Below are 26294 nucleotides of genomic sequence, written 5' to 3' on the forward strand. Positions count from 1 at the left end.
GGGGGTAATGTTTATCCATAACTGGGTACTGAAAAGATAAGCTTATTATACCCGGTATGGATAAACTTCTACTGGGGGTAATGTTTATCCATAACCGGGTACCGAAGTGATAAACTTCTTCAGGAAGATTATTTCCAATATAGTACTAAATAGATAAACATATTTACGGTGGAGTCCCATATGGATAAGCTTCTTCAGGAAGCTTATTTACAACGGAGTACTAAATGAACATCCATAATATAATATATTTATAGCACTCCCCCTTGGATGTTCATTAAAAGATAATGTGCCTCATTAAAACCTTACTAGGAAAAATCACGTGGAAAAAAAATCCCAGTGAAGGAAAAAAAGTACACATATTTAGTAAGACGCATTGCTAGGTGCCTCATTAAAAACCTTATAAGGAAAACCCCATGGAAAAAACCTTAGTAAGGGAAAAAGAGTGCATCGCGTATTTTACTCCCCCTGATGAAAACATTGTTTCAAATATTTGAGTCTCCGCATTCCAATCTTGTATACCATCTTCTCAAAAGTTGAAGTTGGCAAAGATTTAGTGAATAAATCTACTGGATTATTACTTGAACGGATTTGTTGCACATCAATGTCACCATTTTTCTGAAGATCGTGTGTGTAGAATAATTTTGGTGAAATGTGTTTCGTTCTATCTCCTTTTATAAATCCTCCCTTCAATGGGGCTATGCATGCAACATTGTCTTCGTATAAAATTGTGGGTCTTTTCTCACATTCCAAACCACATTTTTCTCGAATAAAATGAATTATTGATCTCAACCATACGCATTCCCTACTTGCTTCATGAATAGCTATTATCTCAGCGTGATTTGAAGAAGTAGCAACAATAGATTGCTTTGTGGAGCGCCATGATATGATAGTACCTCCATATGTAAATATGTAGCCGGTTTGAGATCGAGCTTTATGAGGAGCAGATAAATAACCTGCATCTGCATAACCAACAAGGTTTGCACTATCTTTGTTAGCATAAAACAAACTCATATCAAGAGTTCCCTTTAAATATCGCAATATATGCTTAATCCCGTTCCAATGTCTCCGTGTAGTAGAAGAACTATATCTTGCTAGTAAATTAACAGAAAATGCTATGTCATGCCTTGTAGCATTAGCAAGATACATTAGTGCACCAATTGCACTGAGATAAGGTATTTCGGGACCAAGGAGTTCCTCGTCCTCTTCTGGAGGTCGGAACAAATTCTTATTCACTTCAAGTGATCGAACAACCATTGGTGTACTCAATGGGTGCGCTTTGTCCATGTAAAAGTGTTTTAAGACCCTTTCTGTATAGGCAGATTGATAGATAAAGATCCCATCTGCTAAATATTCAATTTGCAGACCAAGACAAAGTTTTGTCTTTCCAAGATCTTTCATCTCAAATTCTTTCTTAAGATATTCAATTGCCTTTTGAAGCTCTTCTGGAGTTCCAACAAGATTTATGTCATCAACATAAACAACAAGTATAACAAATTCTGATGTCATTTTCTTTATAAAAATACATGGACAAATAACATCATTTATGTAACCTTCTTTCAGCAAATATTCCCTAAGGCGATTATATCACATGCGCCCAGATTGCTTTAAACCGTACAAAGATCTTTGTAATCTGATTGAATACATTTCCTGAGATTTTGCTTCAGGCATTTTAAATCCTTCAGGGATTTTCATATAAATTTCATTATCAAGTGAACCGTACAGATAAGTTGTAACTACATCCATTAGATGTATTTCAAGCTTTTCATGTAGTGCTAAACTGATGAGATATCGAAATGTTATGGCATCCATAACAGGTGAATATGTTTCATCAAAATCGACTCCAGGTCGTTGTGAGAATCCTTGTGCAACAAGGCGAGCTTTGTATCTTTCAACTTCATTTTTATCATTCCTTTTTCGCACAAAAACCCATTTATGACCAACTGATTTTATACCAGCAGGTGTTTGGACTACTGATCCAAAGACCTCTCTTTTAGCAAGTGACTTCAATTCCGATTGAATTGCCTCTTGCCATTTTGGCCAATCAGATCTTTGTCGACATTCTTCGACAGATCGAGGTTCAAGATCCTCACTATCTTGCATAATATTAAGTGCAACATTATATGCAAAAATATTATCCACCACTATTTCAGATCGATTTAAATTAATCCCATCACCGATCGAACTTATTAAAAGTTCCTCACTCACATGAGCTTCGGGTTCATTAATTTCTTCAGGAATCTCAGAACTAATCAAATTTTGGGTCTCTTCAGGAGATCCCTTCATATTATCGTTTTGATCATTTGTCGATTTTCTTTTTCGAGGATTTCGATCCTTAGAACCCAAAGGCCTACCACGCTTCAGGCGTGCTTTAGGTTCACTATCTCTCATGCTAGTAGATGGTCCTACTGGGACATCAATTCGGATAGGCACATTCTCTGCTGGGATATGTGACTTAGTTATCCTTTTCAAATCAGTAAATGCGTCTGGCATTTGATTTGCTATATTCTGTAAATGAATGATCTTTTGGACCTCCTGATTACATATAGGGTTACGGGGATCAAAGTGAGATAATGATGAAATTTTCCACACAATTTCTCTTTTGATTTCCTTTTTCTCTCCCCCTAATTGTGGAAAATTTGTTTCATCAAACCGACAATCTGCAAATCGAGCAGTAAATAAATCTCCTGTTAATGGTTCAAGATAACGAATAATAGAGGGTGATTCAAACCCAACATATATTCCCATCCTTCTTTGTGGTCTCATCTTACTACGTTGTGGTGGTGCTATTGGCACATATACAGCACATCCGAAAATTCGTAGATGGGCAATATTTGGTTCATGACCAAAAACTAATTGTGGCGGAGAATATTTATTATAATGTGTCGGTTTGAGACGGATAAGTGATGTTGCATGCAAGATAGCATGGCCCCAAGAAGTAGTGGGCAATTTTGTTTTCATAAGTAGTGGTCTTGCTATCAATTGCAGGCGTTTAATAAATGACTCTGCAAGGCCATTTTGAGTATGAACATAAGCTACAGGATGTTCAACTTTTATCCCAACGGATAGACAATAATCATCAAAAGCTTGAGATGAGAATTCTCCAGCATTATCAAGGCGAATAGCCTTTATAGGATAATCTGGGAATTGTGCCCTTAATCGAATTATTTGGGCTAATAGCTTTGCAAACGTTAGGTTGCGAGATGATAGTAGGCACACATGAGACCATCTTAAAGATGCATCTATTATGACTATAAAATATCTAAACAACCCACTTGGTGGGTGAATAGGTCCACATATATCCCCATGTATACGCTCTAAAAAAGCAGGGGATTCAATACCAACATTCATTGGTGATGGTCTAGTGATCATTTTTCCTTGATAACAAGCATCACAAGAAAATTCGTCATTTGTAAGAATTTTCAAGTTCTTTAATGGATGCCCACTCGAATTTTCAGTAATTCGTCTCATCACTATTGATCCAGTATAGCCCAAACGGCCATGCCAAAGCACAAAAGTATTTGAATCCGTAAACTTCTGGTTTACGATAGAGTGTGCTTCAATTGCACTAACTTTTGAATAGTATAAGCCAGAAGATAAAGTTGGTAACTTTTCTACAATGCATTTCTGGCCAGAAATATTCTTTGTAATACAAAGATATTCCCTGTTCATTTCATCTATTGTCTCTACATGATACCCATTTCGGCGGATATCTATAAAACTCAACAAGTTTCTTCGGGACTTGGAGGAGAACAATGCATTGTCTATAAAAAGTTTTGTTCCCTTAGACAGAAATATTATGGCTCTTCCGGAGCCTTCAATCAAACTTATATTACCAGAAATTGTTGAAACATTTGCTTTTTCCTTATGCAAATAAGAAAAGTATTTCTGATCGTTGAATATGGCATGAGTTGTTCCACTATCAATAACACACATATCTTCATGATTTGTCTTTGATCCAAACATAATTTGAGGGTTATCAATATTCTTCAAAATAACATAAATAAAATATATTATAGTAAACATCATTATCAAAGCATAACTTTTATGTATGTACAACAATTACATAACCATACTATCTATTACAAACAACAAAAATTAAAATATTTACATTTCTACAGATTCACTACCGATTACATGACTTATTTCTCCTTCTGGGAGTGCAAAGTAATCAGCTACATCCAAATGCATGAAGTCTAAATTATCTTCAGAAATAAAATTTGCTTCAGCATTTTTCTCTGTCTTCTTCAGGGAGGCTTGATAAAGCTCAACCAGGTGCTTTGGCGTACGACAAGTACGTGACCAGTGCCCTTTTCCTCCACATCTATAGCATGCATTTTCTGCATTTGGCGCTTGCACCGCTTCATGCTTTTGTTCCTTCCTTTTCCACTGCTGGTGGTGAGGAGACTTCTTTGGTGCATTATTATTACCATGATTGAGGTTTCTTCCCCGACCACGGCCATGACCACGACTGGGGCCACGACCTCTTCCACGTTTAGCTTGGTGGAAGTTCGTCTCATTCACTTCTGGGAATGGACAAGAACCAATAGGTCAACTTTCATGATTTTTCATTAATAGCCCATTATGTTGCTCTGCTATAAGAAGATGTGAGATAAGTTCAGAATACTTTTTAAATCCCATCTCTTGACACGCCAAGTCAAACGAAAGAACTAATAGGATCACGCCATGTGTCAAAATGACAAGGCATGCCAAGTCACATTAAAAGGCTAATGAAATCGCGCCATGTGTGTAAGTGACATGTTCTGGCCAATCAAATGCGGTCATGTCACACTTCAATTTGTTTGGTCGGAAAGAGTTTGTTCTTATCATAACTCCTCCTTCCACGACTATAAATAGGGGTCTTCACAATTCAGAAAAGATACCAGAAGTATAACAAGGAGCAAGAAAGAGCTCGTGGATCAAACGCTGCAAATTCCTCCACAAGTTTCAAGCTTCAAACAACCAAGTTCAAGCAATCAAGTTCAAGCTCAAGAACGAAGAACAAATCAATTTCAAGCTTAAGAACAAAGAACAAATCAAGTTCAAGTTCAAGCAATCAAGCTCAAGCTCAAGAACAAGATCATCGTCTGTGCCAACAAACATAGATTCAAGATCAAGCTCAAAGGCCTTTGAATTTATTTACTATTGAAAAGAAGAATCAGATGATTCATAGAGATTGTACACTCAAATATTCGAAATAAAATACTACGATTGTTGCAATATTTTTCGGCCTTAATTTTATTTTCTTGACGCAAATTTATTGTCTGCAAATTCTGGCACGCCCAGTGGGACCAGTTCTGCCCTTAATCTCTTCCTCATACAAATCAAAAACTTCAAGTTTCATGATTATATGTTGCGATGGTCGGGTACTTCAAGTCTCGTCTTCAAGTTTCAGCAAGCCTACACCCCGACAAACCTTGAAGTATGGGGCATTTCTAGGCACTGAAATTTTAACAGATCAAGATAAGTCCTAATTTCAAGACAACTCTTAAAAAATCAGGAGTCTATTAGGGTTACTTGGTGGTTACTTCACCCAAACCCTGATTCATGCCTATAAATAAGGTTACATGTGTTCTTCAAATAGGATTTCAGCAATTCCATAAACTATCAGAATATGTACAAAGAGATCAAATATGAGGTCTCAAAAATCCCATAAACTCTTGGGGTATTCACAAAGAGATCAAAATATGGCCGAATACTTCTTGACAATCAAATAGTTCAAGAAGTTGGAGATCAAATACATCCCTAGGAGGTCTGCATCATCCTACATTCAAGAAATACCCTGCTAAGGCCCTCGAATCACGTAGAATAAATCAGAGGGAAGAATCAAGGGATAAACAAAGTTGTAACCTACAATGTTTATCAATAAAAACCCATTTTCTTTATAGTTGTTTGTGATTGCATTTTTTTTCTCTGCATAAATTTGTTGCAAATAAATTGGCACGCCCAGTGGGACGAGTTCTGGCCTTCATCTCTTTCTCCTGCAAATCAAAAACTTCAAGTTTCAAGATTATCTATTGCGATAGACAGGTACTTTAAGTCTCGTCTTCAAGTTTCAGTAAGCCTCCACCTCGACAAACCTTGAAGTATGAGGCATTTGTAGACACTGAAACTTTAACAGATCAAGATAAGTCCTAATTTCAAGACAACTCTTAAAAAATTAGGCTTCTATTAGGGTTACTTGGTGGCTACCTCACCCAAACCCTGATTCTTGCTTATAAATTACATATGTTCTTCAAATAGGATCTCAGCAATTCCATAAACTATCGGAATATGCACACAGGGATCAAATATGAGATCTCTGAATTTTCATAAAACTCTTGGAATATTCATTAAGAGATCAAAGACATGTCAAATATATCTTGCTAAAAGTCCTACGTTCGAGAAATACGCCACTAAGACCCTCGAATCACGTAAAATAAATTAGAGAAAAGAATCAAGGAATAAACATAGTTATAACCCGCAATGTTTATCAATAAAATCACTTTATTCTTTTGTGATTGCAGTTATTTTTCGTATCTTGAAAATTTATTGCAAATAGGTATATTCCTTCATCTCAATTTATGTGATGATGTTTAAAATTGTAATATTAAATAAGTTATAAATATTTGTGACTATAATTTTATTATAATTAAAATATAAAACTAAAAATTTTAAATACTATAAAAATAGTGACATTATTTTTGGAAAAGAATAAAAAGGTGAATTTTACCTTTTTAGCCACCGGGCCGAAGTCTAATTTGTGGACTTGTGGTGTCGGGTCGCAATTGCTATTTTTGCAGAATCCGTATAAATTCCTCTCCAATTTCCCTAAATTGAATTTTCCCTCTTATTTCCGCCCCTTGATTTTTGATTTGCTTTTCCCTCCTCTTCTCCTCCATTTTCCTTTAATGTCACTAAAACAGAAGAAGGGGGGAACAGAAAAGAGTTAGAAAATGATAGGAGGGAATAATAGTTTTGGGAAGACAATTTGCTCAATCTGTTATGAAGATCTAAATCCTATTATTGAAGACCTCCAATCCATTTCTATTTGCGGTCACGTTTTTCACGAGATTTGGTTAGACCCGATATCCATCTAAATGTATTTCGGTACTCTTTATATCAGCAAATTTTGATTCAAATTTAGTCTAAAACTGATTCATTTATGAATGTATTCAAATAATTGTATTGGGTATCTTTACTTGGAATCTACTTAATTAAAATTAATTTTTTTTTTTTTTTTTTTTTTTTTTTGTTATAACCTAGAACTTGTATTTGTTACCCTTCCACTGTATAACCTATGAGTTTACGTGGACACATTAGCTTTTGCTCAAGAAGTCAAATAAATTTCTATAAATTTTTGATTTTGGACTTAGTTATTATTGTATATTAACTTGAGATTGCTATAGGAATTCATAAACTTTAAATTCTGGATCCGCCGGTTTAGTTACTTTGTATTGTTAAAAATGTTTCCTTTCAAAGGGGAAAGTTTATTTGTGCCACTTATGAGCTGCGACCATTTTGCTTTACAAATATATCAACTCTTACATTGTATTATTTGTTTTAATCAACATTTGTGCATTGCTGTTAACCTTCTATACTAAATAATATCACCAAACTATTAGATGTAGCTTTAGGGTTTGAACATTATGGGTTTGAGTACGGGATTCTAACAAAGCACATTTGATTTATTGGGTTCGAAATCTATAGTTTGTACTTATTTAGTGGATTTTTTTAAAGACATATAAATGATTCAAGCTAAAGCAATGTATGCTAGATCCGCCCGGACCATTATCCTGTACCAAATTCTACACCTTGTACAATTACTATATGTTACTTGCTTTTATAGTCAACTAATGATCAAGGAAATGATTTCCTAAGGTCAAACATTTTCCTTATTAAAAAAAGCACCTTTATGTTTACTTATGAAAAAAAAAGACTACTACATTAAGTTGTTGCTGGCCAGGTCTGTAACAATTCTATCAATGTGCTTGTATCTGATAGAGATAGTTATTTTCCTTATCTGATAATTATTTAGCTGATTCTGATTATGATATGTTATGGTTGCAAAAATCAGTCTTCAGCAATGGTTTGAATACTGTACAAATGGAAAAAAGAAGAATTGTCCAGTTTGCAAACAGGCTTGTTCAGAACAAAATGCAAATAGGCTTTATTTCCAATCAGTTGGTGATCCAAATGATACAAGTCTGACCAAGAAACCCCGTGATCATGAAGAGGATCCACGTGAACTGAGAAATGAGGTCAAAAGATTGGAGGGGAAAGTTTTACAGTTGACTTCTACTTTGGAGAAACAGCTGAAAGATCTCAAAGAAGTCAATGCAGAGGTAAATGGTTCATCTCGCTATTGCTTCGGCTGCCATGAATTTACAGAATATGTTGCTGTCAAATATGAAGCAATTGCATCATGCTTATTCTATTCGCGGTATTTTCTCCATTTCATGAAAGTGCCCTTACCATAAGAGAGGTCAATGGTCCAATAACCCTCTGACATGTAATATTGGCATGTGATGTGATGAGTTTAGCCGGAGTAACGTGGTCAATAAGGATTCATATAGCCGACTCCAACTTGTTTGGGAGTGAGGCATAGTTATTGTTGTTCTATAGATGAGAGAGCTCTAGAGTCACGAGTTGCACATGTGTGGATCTGATAGTCTTTTTAACAGTCTGGCGGACGGTTGAAACTTGCTAAAGTTTGGATACTTTAAGGATGTTTTTTGTTAACTGTGGTAGTTTAAGGGTGTACCTCAAATTTTCAGTATAGTTCAGGGATATTTTTGTCCAAAAACTCGAGGGTAGGAGATGAGAAAAGTCAAATTTTTTGCAAGTCTCTTTGCCCATAGCTGACAAAATGAAATGACAGGAATTTGATAGCTATAAAATCTCGCGAGTTCCATGGAGAGTTCTATCTCTTCTGATTAAACGTGATGAATGAAACAATCATCTTCCGCAGAATGCAGATGTAGGTTTCAGTTTATTTTTTGGCTAATGATTGGAAAGAGCCACAATTTTGCTCAGATCCAAAATACAAGTTCTTAGGTGGAATAAGCATGGCTCTGGTAAAGTTGAGAAGTATCTTGTACTACCATTTACTAAATTATAGATATTTATATGAGCATATTTGGTTCAAACTCGATCTGCTTAACAATTCATGTCATCACATTTTCATCTCGTCAAATTTTCTAAGTAAAGCAACTTTTTTGTTTCAGCTTTTCACATGCAAGGAAGAGTTGAAAATAGAAGCGACTCTAAAGAATGAAGCTGTGAAACAGGAGGCAGCCATTCAGCAGTTGTTACATCTTAAATCCAAGGTACATACTCCTCTTGATGTTTTGCTAGTGCATCTAGTCATATATTCTTGTATATAATGTCTTCTTGGTGGGAAAAGATGTAAGTTATTAGTTACTACATTCTGAGGAAATTTGTTCTGCAGGAGCTAGATCGATCAACTTTGGAGTGCATAAGGCTAAAAGATGGAAATATGGCTCTAGATAGGGAGCTTGCAGCACTCAAGTTGTAAGTCAATCATACTGAAAGAAACAAGCAGTTGCATCCTTATATTAGATTTACAGTAGTTCTTTTTCACTTTCCATTCATGGTTTATTACATCGGAATCTGCTATTTTAACTTGGAGGAAGAAGAGGTCTTGAAACTTGCTTCATTAGGGGATGATGCCAATAGCAAAGAGACACTTGATATCTTGAAAAATCATTGGTCACCCGAAACAATTTAGGAAGTTAAAGTTTTCAGCGATATCGGATGAAACTTCATATCTACTAATGCTCTTCTTTTGCGTTTGAGATTTCTTGCCTTGTATACATGTTGTGGATATGTTCACTGGAAGTTCATTGCCGTAGGAAATCTGAATTGTACAAACTTTGATATATTACACTGAGTTTCCTTTCGAGCTCGGGCAAATTACTTTCTGATCTGATATGAGATATCAAGCACAGGCCATGTAGATAAAAAGTAACATAAGCTTGATGATCTTAGCAACTCTGCTAAAATCCAGGCTTCCTAATTCCTCTTTATGAAAAGGAATGATATATTTTGAAATGAAATTGAAGTTATTGAACTGAAGCTTCTAAATGCCAAAGTGGAAAAATAAAAATAGTTCTTGTACGTTCTGCTATATGTTTACATATAAAGCCCCAAAAGTATTTCTGTTTCAGAAGAAATAATGGCTTCTTGCAGTTTTATATGTAGTTGCAGATGGGCACCTATTCTATGCGGGTTAGTTTATTGATGAATTTTATTATTTTCTTGCAAAAGGGTTGGCTATTATGTATCTACATGTTGATGGAGTAATATTGTTCACTTGTCTATGGAATGGCATTTTGATGATACTTGTGAAAGTGTTAGGTTTCGTTCTACAAAAGAAATCCTTTTCCTTCTCTCACATTTACAGTGATCTCTTTTTCTAAAGCTCAGAAGCGATATTTATATATTAGTCTTAAGTTTGATGGATAACTTTATTGCGTTCATTTGGCAGGAGTTACAAAGAACTAGTGACCAAGTGCGATACTCATGGAAGGCGAGAGGCTCGTTCTCTTAGGAAACTTGAGAAGTCAAAAGAAAAGATAAATAAGTTGAAGGTAGGTGTTGGATTTCCTAAATGAAATATGGTTTTATTATTTTTGAGCTTTGAAGATTCTTCATTGTGCGGCTATCTATAGACCAGGGTCCAAGAACTTGAGACGGCACTTGAAAGAAAAGAAAAAGATAATGAAAATTTGAGAACTTTGAGAGCTGCCAAGAAAAACTTTGAGTTGTATCAAGGAAGCAAAGAACCCAAAGTTGACCGACGTTCATATGAGAATCAGAATAAGGCACCTGCTGCGACAGAAGTAGATTTATGCATAGTCACTGGCTCATGCAATGATTTATCTAGACCAAGGAGAAAAAGAAAGTCTAAGTCTAAGGAAAAGAGTATACAAAACACGGCAGAAGATATTATAACTGGTGGAAGTCAAGTGCAGGGATCAGAAAATAAGGATGGAATCTCAGGTTCAAGGAATTCCCCTGTTATTATTCTTGACGATGATACTGATCTTCCGCTTCTAGATGATGTTACACAGCATCAGCCCTCGTTTCGCATCAGGAAAGAGACTTCTGCACCAGTTATACTTGCCCATCCAGGTTTCCATCTGTCTTATCTTGATGTTAAAGTGCTCTCATTTGTTGTTTGGATGATGATGATTTACTTCAACCAAATGATTTTGTTCTTTTTCCTAGTTTTAACTTATTGCTCTGCTTTTACCCTCTTGGCGGAGATTTAAGTTCATTTGGTGAAAAGAAAATCAGTCAACAAGTACTTGATTCCTCTAACACTCAGAGAAAATCCCAGGAGATACCTGTTTTTCTGGTGGATTATTAGGTCCTGATGGTACTTACTGGCACTTGGGAAAATGGTGCAAGAAGGTTAAGGACAAGGGATCTGGATCACTGTCTTGAGGACTGCAAGGATCAGGTGTGACTGCTGTTGATTTGATTGCTGTAGGAGCTGACGGTAGAGGCGGTTGGATCAAAGTTCTGCGATCAATGAATCCGGGATCATTGGTAGCTCTTAACACCTTTATTTGCTTATAAATAGATACATAGATACATGTTCAATTACTGCTCTTACTTTTCTGTTACATTTGCTAAGCACGCTTAACTTCATCCCTGATATGTATCTTACATACATGGCACAACTCGCAAATGAAAGCACCAAAGTTATAATAGTAGTATTGCTGCAACTCTATTATTCCATGATTGTTTGAAGTATCTTATGTATCTACTTGATTATTTCTTTATGAAACTGTTTTAAAACGATTAGTGCTACAACAATGAAAGTTTATTTGGTTATTTTTTCAGCAGGACAAAAATAAGAGTGTCATCAGTCAAGAGATACAAGTATGACATGAAATCAAGTAGTTCCCAGTCTCAAGGATGCTTGCATACAGATAGCTTCTTCAGAAGAACCAGTGGATAACCTTATTAACAGTGCTGCTTCTACATTACCAACTGTAGATAATAGAGATTAAATTCCTTATACATTGTTTAGGGGTTTAATTTTTAGCAATCTAGTTATACTACCATTTGATTGAATGGTCCGAAAAGAAGAAACTTAATGTCTTCTTTTGAGCATGTAAAGTAGGGATTCAAAGGGGAAAGGTAGCATACAGGGGAGAGAAAAGCAAGAAAGCAACTTCAGCAATTGTTTCTTAGCGGTTTTCAGTTATGTTGCTTGCTCAATCCATATTGAAAGTATACTCTTGGTAGTTTTGGTGTTAATGCTATAAAGTAAGGAGGCATTATGTTCATATTCATTCTTGATGACATAACATTTTCATCGTACTTTTTATTTGACAAACTTAGCTGTTGCGACCAAACACGTTGGTCGTTAAGTAATAGAGTAGTGAGTATAGTATCGTTCCCACGAAGACTTATGATTAACTTTTGACTGATTCAAACTCAAACAACTTATCGATTCAAGAGATTTCTCACAAAATATGTAAGTGACTAATTTATTTCTTAAGAAACTTTTTAAGCAATGAAATAACTAGAAATCAACCACAACACTCAAGCAATTTTGAATAACAACCAGTGGAAGAGGGTATTCGAGGGTCATAGGCGAGCTAACAATCTTGTTGCGTTCTTGGCTTAAAATGACTAATTGATTTATCTGGATTGTTGATTGATAGGGTTGATATTACTCATAAGAATTTGTCGAGTCCTTACTCGCCTATTCAAGCTAACTTAATGCCTATATGTCTATGGAATTAAGACTAACAAGAATGCATTTACACTTCCTGTATTTCAACCAAGCAAGGCAATTAGGTATATTTCTATCCTAATTGCGAATCCGTTCCCTGATGCCCGGGTTCAAGAACTCGCTCTATTTAATTCTATATGCAATCTAGAATTCCCACTTTCGAGTTCAACTCTAGATTCATAGATAGTATTTCACTGTTAGCTACTCAGCAAAACAATTAAAAACAGAATTAGAAAAACAACCTAATATGATAAAATCAAACTCGTCAATTTAAACTTCAAACATCAACATTCATGTAGCACCCATGACCCTAGAATAATAGGGTTTTTAGCCACTCATGTTCATACAATCATCAAAAATAATGTTTTCAAACATAAAATCAATGAACACTAGAAGAAGAATGGAAGAATTGATCAAATCCGTGCTCCTGAGTGTTTCGTACTTTTATTTCTCTCTCAAAGTCACGTCCCTCCCCTCAAAATAGGTTTATGTTGGCTTTTATATGAGTTGGGGGCTTCTTGGGGTCGAAATAACAGAGTCCTAGTCGAAATAGGACATGTTCACGTTTTGAACTAGGACATGTTCACGTTTTGAGCGTCCAGGGCAGCGTCGGGCGCTGGCCCTGGCGCTCAACTTTTTAACATTATATTTTGTGCGCCACATGTAGCGCCCCACGCTATCTGTGGCGCTCATCTGGGCCATTTCGCCTTTTCTTCCCATTTTCACTCCAATTGGCGCACTTTCGTCCCAAATCGCATCCGAATGATTCCTACACATAGAAATACCACAAATTAGCATAATTCATTATATTATACATCTGAAATCTAGGAGACATGAACATAATGCGAGGTAATATACATCAAAATATGCATACATTGAGCCGGATATCATTAGCCGTAGGTTGTTGCTTTCCCATTGCTGCTTGTTCTTTACTCCATTTTCCACTAACTTTCGAATTCTTCCAAGTGCAATCTCCACCGTTTGATCATCAATATTCGCGAAACAAACCCGAAACCAACCTGGCTCAGGACAGTTAAAAGAAAATCCTGGTGAAACATTAAGCTTCGAATCATTTATAATCAGTTTCCATAATGCCATCTCAGAATCAAATGTTGGTTCTTTCAACAGTGGCCTTAAATCCATCCAACAATAAAGTCCAGCATTTCCTTTCAAGCAATTTATTCCAACTTCTTCAAGTCATGTTGTGAATTTTTCGTGCCTTTTTTGCAAACTCTTTGAACTTTCAACGAGAAATTTGTCTACGAATTCATCGTCAGACAACATAGTAGCTAGTAAATGTTGTGTTTGAGTGGACACAAGACCGAAACTCGACATTTTTCTAGCACAACTTACCACAGTATTGTTGAAAGAATAGATAATTCCAACCTAAATCCTGGAAATCCCATGTCTTTTGAAAGACTATAGACAATATGAACCAAATCTTTATTAATATATTGATCCATTTTATCCCTTTCGTCGTCGATAATTTCAGCAATGCTGACGAATTCTGGAGTATCAAAGACAGTGGCTGCATAAATTTCGTCGCAAACTAAGTGGATGTTGTGTTTGTTTGTGAAGGTCAAGAGGTTTTTTAGTGTGTTTTTGTCTAAAGTTGTGCCTAATGGATTTGAAGGATTGGTTAAGATTAAGCCTTTGACTTTGATATTTGATTGTTGGGCTTTTTCATATGCTTCTTTGACAGCTTCTGTAGTAATCTTGAAATTGTTGAAGCTATTGCAAGGAATTGGGAGGAGTTGTACCCCAGTTCTCCACCTTAGGTCCCTATTGAATCTGCATATAATCAATTTTCAAAATACGTTATTCTTCAACTTAAGGCAAATGAAAAAGGCAGTCTCGTGCATTAAGCTCCCGCTATGCATGGAGTCCGGAAAAGGGCCGGACCACAAGGGTCTAATGTACGCAGCCTTACCCTACATTTCTACAAGAGGCTGTTTCCACGGATTGAATCCGTGACCTCCTAGTAACATGACAACAACTTTACCAGTTACGCCAAGGTTCCCTTTAAGAAAAAATTATTACATGCCTGGTATTTTATTGCTTCTGCAGGCGCAAGTCAAAAAAAGGAAGCCGATGCACAAAGTATTTTACGAGGGTCGGAGGAAGGGCCGCACCCCATAGGGGTGTGATGTAAGCATCAATGACTAATTCTACAGCTCGAACCCGTGCACGCAGAAGTCTATGATTATAAAAAAGAGGATTTTTTTTTTTTGAAAAGAGGAGTTTAAAGGAGAAAAGAAAATATAAAAATAGTAGCAGCAATCTTGACCTCTGTACTGCTTAGCTTGTTGCTTTGAACATTTTGACTATGTATCATTAATTTTGAAAGTCAATTAGACTTGACCATTAAGTATCTCAAGTCAATTAATTTAATTATTTTTTATACAAATATAATCTCCCTCCGACTCTATTTATATGACTAATTTTCAATTGTAGTTTGACTAAACACCAACTTTAAGAAGATTTTTTTTTGGAAACTTGTAATATGAAACATGATATTAGATTTACGTGACCATAAAATAACCATATTAAAGATTAAATGAAAAGTTTAAATTTAGACTAATTTAAAAATAAGACAGTTTATCTACTATAACATACTAAAATTTATTAATATAATTTTTTTTATATGTTGTCAATATATATATTAGCCAATGTATGTATACATACCCAGGGTAATAAGGTGAGGGGACTAAAATTGCATCTCCTTCATTAGCCAAACATGATATGAGATTCTCATTAGCTCCAGTAGCTCCACCAGCCATTACTATACGCTCTGCATCAAACTTAACTCTGCCCCTTCTTGTTTTTTCCATTAACTTCGCAATTGCCTGAAATAAATTATATGTTTGAGGTATATGTCAAGAATAATTATTTATACAAAGGGCAGACCGGTGCACAGGGCATCCGTGTTCCTCGAGGGTTCGGGGAAGAGCTACACCCTTAGAGATGTGATGTAGACAGTCTACCCTAACGTAAGCAGGAATAATTATTTATATGTTCCAATATATATATATATAGTGTGCGTGTGTTCATATATACAATAAAATAAAGACATATAACAACAACAACAACAAACCCGGTATAATATCACATAGACAGACTTTATTCCTATCTCGTAGAAATAGAGAGGCTATTTCCGATAGACTCTCGGCTCGATCAATGAAGCATAAGGACAACAATATTGAAAAGAAGACAGCCAGACACAACAACGAGGAGCACAATAAAGATATAAAATGTTTTCATATATATATACAATAAAGACATATTATAAGAACAACAACAACAACAAACTCGGTGTAATCCCACGTAGTGGGATTTGGAAGGGTAGTGTGTACACAGACCTTACTTCTATTTCGTGGAGATAGAGAGGTTGTTTCCGATAGACTCTCGACTCAATGAAGCATAAGTACAACAGTAATAAAAAGAAGACAATCAGACACAATAACGAGGAGCACAGTAAAGACATAAAATGTGTTCATATATGCAACAAAGAGTGATACTTACACTTCTGAGTTCAGGCAAGCCATGATAATCTTGAAAGTTAGCAATGGTCCTAAAATATTTGATTCCTTCAGGTGTGCAAATGGAAGCTTTTGGATTTCTCATAATCCATTCTTCTATCTTGTCAAAACAAAGCTGCCCACAAAAAAAAAAAAAAAAAAAAAAAAATTAGAAGAATTTTCTATCATCTTTTTCATATAAATAATTAATAATATAGCAGATTAAAAAACTAAGAAATTATAAAAAACTAAACCTGATTTTCAGCAAGACCCATTTGAATAACACCATTAGGATTTTTCACAAGGTGGAAAGGATCGTTATCGTATGCTTTCCATCCATCAAAATATGGCGAATTTTCGCCATGTTCTTCATTAGTAGCTAGCTTTGACAAAACTACTGAGTTGAAATTCCCTCTCTCTGAACTCATATCTTTAGTATATTTCAATAAATATCAATAAAAAATGATCAATCTGTGTACAGAAATGCTAGCTTAGCTTTCTGCAGTAGTGCATGGATAAGAATGAGGGACGTGAGGGATATATTTATAGGGGAAGGGTAAAAGCAGCGGCGGATGTAGTGTACTACTTACGGGTTTAATTGAACCCATAAGTTTTGACGCGGAGTAAAAATTTGTATGTAAAAATTTATTAAAATTGCAAAAATAATAGATATGAACTCATAACTTTAAAAATATAATAGGTTCAATGCTAAAGATATTATAATTGAACCCATAGAATTTAAATCCTGGATCCGCCTCTGGGCGGTACAGTCTAATTATATTGTTTTTCCCAAGAACCATACCCAAATTAGTATATAACTTCAACTTGTAGCATTTCGTAGACCAACTATGGCTTCTTTTGGAAAATGATGTTTTTTTTTTCAAGAATCGTCTCCCATTTTTTCTCCTTTACTTAGTGTCGGTATTTCTACTCGTCATTTCAAAGGAACATATGTTATATTCATTTTCCGTTATTTGATAATTCAACATAATTGTTTGAAGATCATCATTTCAGAAATACTCAATATATAAAGGAAACATATGGAACCTGTCGTGGCGAATTTCAGAAAGTTCCTTGGAGAAGATTGGTGTGCAACAATGCAGGGCAACCTAAATGGATATTCATTTAATTCTTGGCGCTTCACATAAGACTACAAACAAAGGAGAGGATTGCATGCTGGATGGAGGATATGGAATGTATATGCATGCCTAATCGTTGTTATAATTCTTTATTGATTCCAAAGACAAATATCGTGTGTATATATCGATCAGTAATATAGTAGTCCTGTTAAAAATAGTAATAACTAAATTATTTCGTAAAAGAAGGATCTTGACTGTTAAAAGGGTGAGGGGATGTTGACACTAACATCTTAAGAAAAATTGGGTGATTTAGTTGGAATTAGAATTGTTAATAAAGAACACTTTTTTTGTCAAGTACTAAAAAAGTTGCAACCGTGTGTTGAACAACAAATTAATAATCTTTAGAAGATAAAAAAAGAAAAATGGATTTATTGGACGACAACATGACAAGGAGCGGGGTCCAAGTGAAATCCTTTTTGTAGGGTTTAATTAAGGTGCTCACTTCCTAATTATAAAAGATTAACACATAATTTATTTAAGGGTGGAACTCAACAACATCTTAAACATAGATTTTGCTTTTATATTAACACACACACACACACACACACACACACATATATATATATATATATATATATATATATATATATATATATATAAATCGAAAAAAATAATAGTATTAGTAAAGGAAGATTTTGTTAACAAGGGTTGTGGTGGATCGGAGTAGTATACTCTTTTATCTTTAACTAAATATCTCGGGTTCAAGCCATGTTTATGATGTCATCATCCTTATTAGGGAGTATTTCACCCCATAATATGAGGTTTTCCGATGTGAATTTAAATTTAATTGGGTTCCAATTCAGATACTTTTAGATTGACATAGATTTCGAAGAAGGGGTGCATATTAAATTATTCAAATTTTACGTTGAAAAGGAGAAAGTAAATTGACATATAGTATAAAATAAATACTAGTATAAATTTACATGATATGTAGGTGTTCTTCTTGGCTAAGGAACATTCAAGAATATTTCGTGAAATGTATTGAGTCAATACGAAAGTTGCGTGCTATGTATTTGGAATGTGACATCTTTGATCTGTCTTCACTTTTGATTTAAGTAATAGTTGCAACTTGCAACCGTACATGTGGTAAAAGTGAAGGCAGTCCGGTGCACTAAGCTCCCGCTATGTTTAGGGTTCGGGAAGGACCGGACCACAAAGGTTTATTGTACGTAGTCGTACTTTGCAATTTTGCAAGAGGCTGTTTTCACTGCTTGAACCCGTGACCTCCTGGTCACATGACAACAACTTTACCAGTTACGTCAAGCTCCCTTTGATCCTAGTAAATATCTGCCAATATTCTGCATGCAAGGAAGACTATAGTATGAACGTAGATAAAAAAGTAAAAGACCGAATAGGAAAGTCTTGTTACAAAAAATAGGAAAAGGATGGTTCCATTTCTCAGGTTAAGATGGAAGAGGACGATATGCCCTTTTCATGTTCTAGCTCTGTAAAAAAAAGTTCTAATACTTAGCTGTTCAAAATAAACCATTGGAAGACTCTGTAACAACAAATTTTTGCATCGAGAAAAATAAATAATTAAGACTGGAAAATTGCGTACCAAATGTAATTTTTGATTTCAATAAATGAAAGTGTTACAATCTCTATAGTATTCCTTTGATTTATCAAGAATGTAAAGTATTTTAATGAGCTTGACTTTGATTTGATTAAAGGGCAGGGGCGGAACTAGAGTATACAATACGGGTTCCGGGGAACCCAGTAACTTTTGCATAGACCCTGTATTTATAATAAAAAATTCACTTAAATATTTGTAAATATCTAACTGTGAACCCAGTTATTATTTCATATTAATCTAAAATTATGGTAGGAACCCATAAGCCTCAAATCCTGGATCTGCCTCTGTTAAAGGGTTTGTAAAGCTTGGTCTTGAATCTCCTTCTTGAACTTGAATTTGTATTTGATCACAAACAAGTAATTTGATATTGAACGCCTTAGTATTTGATTCGGCTTCATTCTTGATCTTGAACTCGAACTTGAGCTTGTAGCTTGAGTGCTTGAATTTTACTCCTTTACTTTGTGTCGGTATTTCTACTCGTCAGTTCTATTTCACCAAGAATATAAATCTTGGTTCAAATAATTAAATTTATATAAACAAAGGTTAATTCTAGTTTGGAATAATATTCTTAGATCTTAATATTAGAAAAAATTAATTGATAAGCGTTTATGCGGACAACAACGGCACCATGTGATAAATACTTTAAATAATTGAGAATAGTGATGTAATATATAATATTAAATAAACAATAATAAATAATATTTAAGTAAATAAGAGGAATGATTCAATCAATAAAGGGTAAAATAGATGAACCTACCATATATATATTGATCGAATGACAAATCCTAGAATGACCAAGGAATCCTTGGATCTTATGGTAAAGGATAGATAAGAATCTCAATGAAAAGCAGATCTATGTATTGAGTGAAGATTGAATCTTTTGCAAAGTGTTATTCTTACAAATGAATATTACGTGCCTCTATTCTGTCTCCTTTTTTTATTATTTATATCAGACATCTTCCCAAGAAACCCTAATAGTATAAATGTAAGGAATATTTGCTAGAATATCCACTAGAATATTCTCTTTCAGATCCTATCTTAAAAGCTAGCCGTTACAGCTCTATCGCGGGTACTCGACCTCGACCTTGATCTTGTTGATGCATTGACTGCGGCTCTCCTCAACTCCTTGACCTTGATTCTCGTTGATGCCTTGATTGTTGATCTCCTCGGCCTTAATCCTCGTTGATGCCTGGACTACAGCTCTCGGACCATCTTAAATGATGACTTGAGAATCCTTCTCATAATGTTATTTCGGCCTAAATATTCTAAAGGCGAATTTTGACCCATACAAGTTCAAAGGAACATATATAGCACAGAAAAATGAAGGCACTTTCAACTGCGAGCTACTATAATATATGGTCTAAAAACAATTGGAAAATGGAGGCTAATGTGTCATGCTCTTTTAAACAAACAGAAAGACATGTCTATGTTATAAATATATTATATTATGGATGTTCATTTATTACTCCGTTGTAAATAAGCTTCATGAAGAAGCTTATCCATATGGGACTCCACCGTAAATATGTTTATCTATTTAGTACTATATTGGAAATAAGCTTCCTGAAGAAGCTTATCACTTCAGTACCCGGTTATGGATAAACATTACCCCCAGTAGAAGTTTATCCATATCGGGTATAATAAGCTTATCTTTTCAGTACCCAGTTATGGATAAACATTACCCCCGGTAGAAGATTATCCATACCGGATATAATAAGCTTATCTTTTCAGTACTCCGTTATGGATAAATATTGCTCTCAGTAGAAGATTATCCATATCTGGTACAACAGCAGCTTACACAGCAGCTTGTAGCAGCTTACACAACAGCTTGTAGTAGCAGCTTACACAGCAGCTTATAGTAGCAGCTTACACAGCAGCTTGTAGTAGCAGCTTACAGAGCAACTTCCTTTCTTCTATAAATAGAAGAGATTTCAGTTCATTATGTACATCAGTTTGAATTTGAATAATATATCAGTTTCTCTCTATACTTGTCTTTACTTTATATTCTTTATTTTATAACACGTTATCAGCACGAAGCTTTACCATCTCGAGCAAATATTTTGAAAGTATCTGAGGTAAGAACTTTCTTTTCCTAAATAATGTCAAATCTTTCTAAACTTGAATTTGTAGCCCTGGATATATCGGGCAAAAGCTACATGTCTTGGGTGCTTGATGCTGAAATTCATCTTGATGCAATGGGTCTGGCAGACACCATCAAGGATAAAAATCAGGCATCAAACCAAGACCGTGCCAAAGCAATGATATTCCTACGCCATCACCTTGATGAGGGCCTGAAAATGGAATATCTCACTATTAAAGATCCAGTCATACTGTGGAATAATTTGAAAGATAGATATGACCACCTGAAGATGGTCGTTCTTCCACAGGCACGTTATGATTGGACTCATCTAAGGCTACAAGATTTTAAATCTATCAGTGAGTATAATTCTGCTATGTTCAGAATTATTTCCCAATTAAAATTATGTGGTGATAATATTACTGATCATGATATGTTAGAGAAAACTTTCACCACTTTTCATGCCTCGAATATGCTCCTGCAGCAACAATATCGAGAGATGGGATTTAAAAAGTATTCTGAACTTATCTCACATCTTCTTATAGCAGAGCAACATAATGGGCTATTAATGAAAAATCATGAAAGTCGACCTATTGGTTCTTGTCCATTCCCTGAAGTGAATGAGACGAACTTCCACCAAGCTAAACGTGGAAGAGGTCGTGGCCCCAGTCGTGGTCATGGCCGTGGTCGGGGAAGAAACCCCAATCATGGTAATAATAATGCACCAAAGAAGCCTCCTCACCACCAGCAGTGGAAAAGGAAGGAACAAAAGCATGAAGCGGTGCAAGCGCCAAATGCAGAAAATGCATGCTATAGATGTGGAGGAAAAGGGCACTGGTCACGTACTTGTCGTACGCCAAAGCACCTGGTTGAGCTTTATCAAGCCTCCCTGAAGAAGACAGAGAAAAATGCTGAAGCAAATTTTATTTCTGAAGATAATTTAGACTTCATGCATTTGGATGTAGCTGATTACTTTGCACTCCCAGAAGGAGAAATAAGTCATGTAATCGGTAGTGAATCTGTAGAAATGTAAATATTTTAATTTTTGTTGTTTGTAATAAATAGTATGGTTATGTAATTGTTGTACATAAATAAAAGTTATGCTTTGATAATGATATTTACTATAATATATTTTATTTATGTTATTTTGAAGAATATGGATAACCCTCAAATTATGTTTGGATCAAAGACAAATCATGAAGATATGTGTGTTATTGATAGTGGAACAACACATGCCATATTCAACGATCAGAAATACTTTTCTTATTTGCATAAGGAAAAAGCAAATGTTTCAACAATTTCTGGTAATATAAGTTTGATTGAAGGCTCCGGAAGAGCCATAATATTTCTGTCTAAGGGAACAAAACTTATTATAGACAATGCATTGTTCTCCTCCAAGTCCCGAAGAAACTTGTTGAGTTTTATAGATATCCGCCGAAATGGGTATCATGTAGAGACAATAGATGAAATGAACATGGAATATCTTTGTATTACAAAGAATATTTCTGGCCAGAAATGCATTGTAGAAAAGTTACCAACTTTATCTTCTGGCTTATACTATTCAAAAATTAGTACAATTGAAGCACACTCTATCGTAAACAAGAAGTTTACGGATTCAAATACTTTTGTGCTTTGGCATGGCCATTTGGGCCATCCCGGATCAATAATGATGAGACGAATTACTGAAAATTCGAGTGGGCATCCATTAAAGAACCTGAAGATTCTTACAAATGACGAATTTTCTTGTGATGCTTGTTATCAAGGAAAAATGATCACTAGACCATCACCAATGAAGGTTGATATTGAATCCCCTGCCTTTTTAGAGCGTATACATGGGGATATATGTGGACCTATTCACCCACCAAGTGGGTTGTTTAGATATTTTATGGTCCTAATAGATGCATCTTCAAGATGGTCTCATGTGTGTCTACTATCATCTCGCAACCTGACGTTTGCAAAGCTATTAGCCCAAATAATTCGATTAAGGGCACAATTCCCAGATTATCCTATAAAGGCTATTCGCCTTGATAATGCTGGAGAATTCTCATCTCAAGCTTTTGATGATTATTGTCTATCCGTTGGGATAAAAGTTGAACATCCTGTAGCTTATGTTCATACTCAAAATGGCCTTGCAGAGTCATTTATTAAACGCTTGCAATTGATAGCAAGACCACTACTTATGAAAACAAAATTGCCCACTACTGTTTGGGGCCATGCTATCTTGCATGCAACATCACTTATCCGTCTTAGACCGACACATTATAATAAATATTCTCCGTCACAATTAGTTTTTGGTCATGAACCAAATATTGCCCATCTACGAATTTTCGGATGTGCTGTATATGTGCCAGTAGCACCACCACAACGTAGTAAGATGGGACCACAGAGAAGGATAAGAATATATGTTGGGTTTGAATCACCCTCTATTATTCGCTATCTTGAACCATTGACAGGAGATTTATTTACTGCTCGATTTGCAGATTGTCGGTTTGATGAAACAAATTTCCCACAATTAGGGGGAGAGAAAAAGGAAATCAAAAGAGAATTTGTGTGGAAAGTTTCATCATTATCTCACTTTGATCCCCGTACCCCTATATGTAATCAGGAGGTCCAGAAGATCATCCATTTACAGAATATAGCAAATCAAATGCCAGACGCATTTACTGATTTGAAAAGGATAACTAAGTCATATATCCCAGCAGAGAATGTGCCTATCCGAATTGATGTCCCAGTAGGACCATCTACTAGCATGAGAGCTAGTGAACCTAAAGCACGCCTGAAGCGTGGTAGGCCTTTGGGTTCTAAGGATCGAAATCCTCGAAAAAGAAAATCGACAAATGATCAAAACGATACTATGAAGGGATCCCCTGAAGTGACCCAAAATCTGATTAGTTCTGAGATTCCTGAAGAAATCAATGAACCTGAAGCTAATGTGAGTGAGGAACTTTTAATAAGTTCGAACGGTGATGGGATTAATTTAAATCGATTTGAAATAGTGGTGGATAATATTTTTGCATATAATGTTGCACTTAATATTATGCAAGATAGTGAGGATCTTGAACCTCGATCTGTCGAAGAATGTCGACGAAGATCTGATTGGCCAAAATGGCAAGAGGCAATTCAATCGGAATTGAAGTCACTTGCTAAAAGAGAGGTCTTTGGACCAGTAGTCCAAACACCTGCTGGTATAAAATCAGTTGGTCATAAATGGGTTTTTGTGCGAAAAAGGAATGATAAAAATGAAGTTGAAAGATACAAAGCTCGCCTTGTTGCACAAGGATTCTCACAACGACTTGGAGTCGATTTTGATGAAACATATTCACCTGTTATGGATGCCATAACATTTCGATTTCTCATCAGTTTAGCACTACATGAAAAGCTTGAAATACATCTAATGGATGTAGTTACAATTTATCTGTACGGTTCACTTGATAATGAAATTTATATGAAAATTCCTGAAGGATTTAAAATGCCTGAAGCAAAATCTCAGGAAATGTATTCAATCAGATTACAAAGATTTTTGTACGGTTTAAAGCAATCTGGGCGCATGTGGTATAATCGCCTTAGTGAATATTTGCTGAAAGAAGGTTACATAAATGATGTTATTTGTCCATGTATTTTTATAAAGAAAATGACATCAGAATTTGTTATACTTGCTGTTTATGTTGATGACATAAATCTTGTTGGAACTCCAGAAGAGCTCCAAAAGGCAATTAAATATCTTAAGAAAGAATTTGAGATGAAAGATCTTGGAAAGACAAAACTTTGTCTTGGTCTGCAAATTGAACATTTAGCAGACGGGATCTTTATCCATCAATCTGCCTATACAGAAAGGGTCTTAAAACGCTTTTACATGGACAAAGCGCACCCATTGAGTACACCAATGGTTGTTCGATCACTTGAAGTGAATAAGGATTTGTTCCGACCTCCAAAAGAGGACGAGGAACTCCTTGGTCCCGAAGTACCCTATCTCAGTGCAATTGGTGCACTAATGTATCTTGCTAATGCTACAAGGCCTGACATAGCATTTTCTGTTAATTTACTAGCAAGATATAGTTCTTCTCCTACACGGAGACATTGGAACGGGATTAAGCATATATTGCGATATTTAAAGGGAACTCTTGATATGGGTTTGTTTTATGCTAACAAAGATAGTGCAGACCTTGTTGGTTATGCAGATGCAGGTTATTTATCTTATCCCCATAAAGCTCGATCTCAAACCGGCTACGTATTTACATATGGAGGTACTATCATATCATGGCGCTCCACAAAGCAATCTATTGTTGCTACTTCTTCAAATCACGCTGAGATAATAGCTATTCATGAAGCAAGTAGAGAGTGCGTATGGTTGAGATCAATAATTCATTTTATTCGAGAAAAATGTGGTTTGGAATGTGAGAAAAGACCCACAATTTTATACGAAGACAATGCTGCATGCATAGCCCAATTGAAGGGAGGATTTATAAAAGGAGATAGAACGAAGCACATTTCACCAAAATTATTCTACACGCACGATCTTCAGAAAAATGGTGACATTGATGTGCAACAAATCCGTTCAAGGGATAATCCAACAGATTTATTCACTAAATCTTTGCCAACTTCAACTTTTGAGAAGATGGTATACAAGATTGGAATGCGGAGACTCAAATATTTGAAACAAGGTTTTCATCAGGGGAGTAAAATACGCGATGCACTCTTTTTCCCTTACTAAGGTTTTTTCCCATGGGGTTTTCCTTATAAGGTTTTTAATGAGGCACCTAACAATGCGTATTACTAAATATGTGTACTCTTTTTCCTTCACTAGATTTTTTTCCCACGTGGTTTTTCCTAGTAAGGTTTTAATGAGACACATTATCTTTTGATGAACATCCAAGGGGGAGTGTTATAAATATATTATATTATGGATGTTCATTTAGTACTCCGTTGTAAATAAGCTTCCTGAAGAAGCTTATCCATATGGGACTCCACCGTAAATATGTTTATCTATTTAGTACTATATTGGAAATAAGCTTCCTGAAGAAGCTTATCACTTCAGTACCCGGTTATGGATAAACATTACCCCCAGTAGAAGTTTATCCATATCGGGTATAATAAGCTTATCTTTTCAGTACCCAGTTATGGATAAACATTACCCCCGGTAGAAGATTATCCATACCGGGTATAATAAGCTTATCTTTTCAGTACTCCGTTATGGATAAATATTGCTCTCAGTAGAAGATTATCCATATCTGGTACAACA

At 35.4% G+C, this 26294-nt stretch overlaps 2 protein-coding genes and 1 pseudogene across 6 annotated transcripts; 1 reads left to right on the forward strand and 2 right to left on the reverse strand.

The window, feature by feature from the left end:
- The first annotated feature begins 6761 nt into the window (after positions 1–6761).
- On the forward strand, positions 6762–12299 carry LOC107810576 (uncharacterized). Of its 5 annotated transcripts, none has more exons than XR_001653674.2 (8): positions 6762–7054; positions 8054–8321; positions 9204–9305; positions 9428–9510; positions 10487–10589; positions 10671–11133; positions 11342–11553; positions 11851–12299. XR_001653674.2 is itself a non-coding variant. In XM_016635367.2 (7 exons), the coding sequence occupies exons 1-7, from the start codon at positions 6933–6935 to the stop codon at positions 11446–11448; spliced, it is 1248 nt and encodes a 415-aa protein (XP_016490853.1). In that variant the 5' UTR covers positions 6762–6932; the 3' UTR covers positions 11449–11554. The 5 variants fall into 5 exon arrangements, 3 of the variants coding, with proteins under 3 accessions (XP_016490853.1, XP_016490854.1, XP_016490852.1); XR_001653675.2 differs by having other exon boundaries at positions 11854–12299; XM_016635367.2 differs by lacking the exon at positions 11851–12299 and having other exon boundaries at positions 11342–11554.
- Positions 12300–13427: 1128 nt separating this feature from the next.
- Positions 13428–13894, reverse strand: LOC142161689 (1-aminocyclopropane-1-carboxylate synthase 2-like). The gene is made up of 2 exons (XM_075224587.1): positions 13610–13894; positions 13428–13520 (listed from the first exon to the last, which is right to left on the reverse strand). Exons 1-2 carry the CDS (start codon positions 13892–13894, stop codon positions 13428–13430), a joined length of 378 nt encoding a protein of 125 aa, XP_075080688.1.
- LOC107810575 (1-aminocyclopropane-1-carboxylate synthase-like) lies at positions 13637–16544 on the reverse strand (annotated as a pseudogene).
- Positions 16545–26294: the final 9750 nt, after the last annotated feature.

The sequence above is a fragment of the Nicotiana tabacum genome, chromosome 11 (genome assembly GCF_000715075.1).
Source record: "Nicotiana tabacum cultivar K326 chromosome 11, ASM71507v2, whole genome shotgun sequence".
Classification (NCBI taxonomy): Eukaryota; Viridiplantae; Streptophyta; class Magnoliopsida; order Solanales; family Solanaceae; genus Nicotiana; species Nicotiana tabacum.

Coding starts and splice junctions, on each gene's coding strand:
- LOC107810576 (XM_016635366.2), top strand. CDS start 6,933: ATGATAGGAGGGAATAATAGTTTTGGGAAGACAATTTGCTCAATCTGT. Junction 7,055..8,053: donor CACGTTTTTCACGAGATTTG/GTTAGACCCGAT, acceptor TGCAAAAATCAG/TCTTCAGCAATGGTTTGAAT. Junction 9,511..10,486: donor GAGCTTGCAGCACTCAAGTT/GTAAGTCAATCA, acceptor TTCATTTGGCAG/GAGTTACAAAGAACTAGTGA.
- LOC142161689 (XM_075224587.1), bottom strand. CDS start 13,894: ATGGATTTAAGGCCACTGTTGAAAGAACCAACATTTGATTCTGAGATG. Junction 13,521..13,609: donor CAATGTATGCATATTTTGAT/GTATATTACCTC, acceptor TTCTATGTGTAG/GAATCATTCGGATGCGATTT.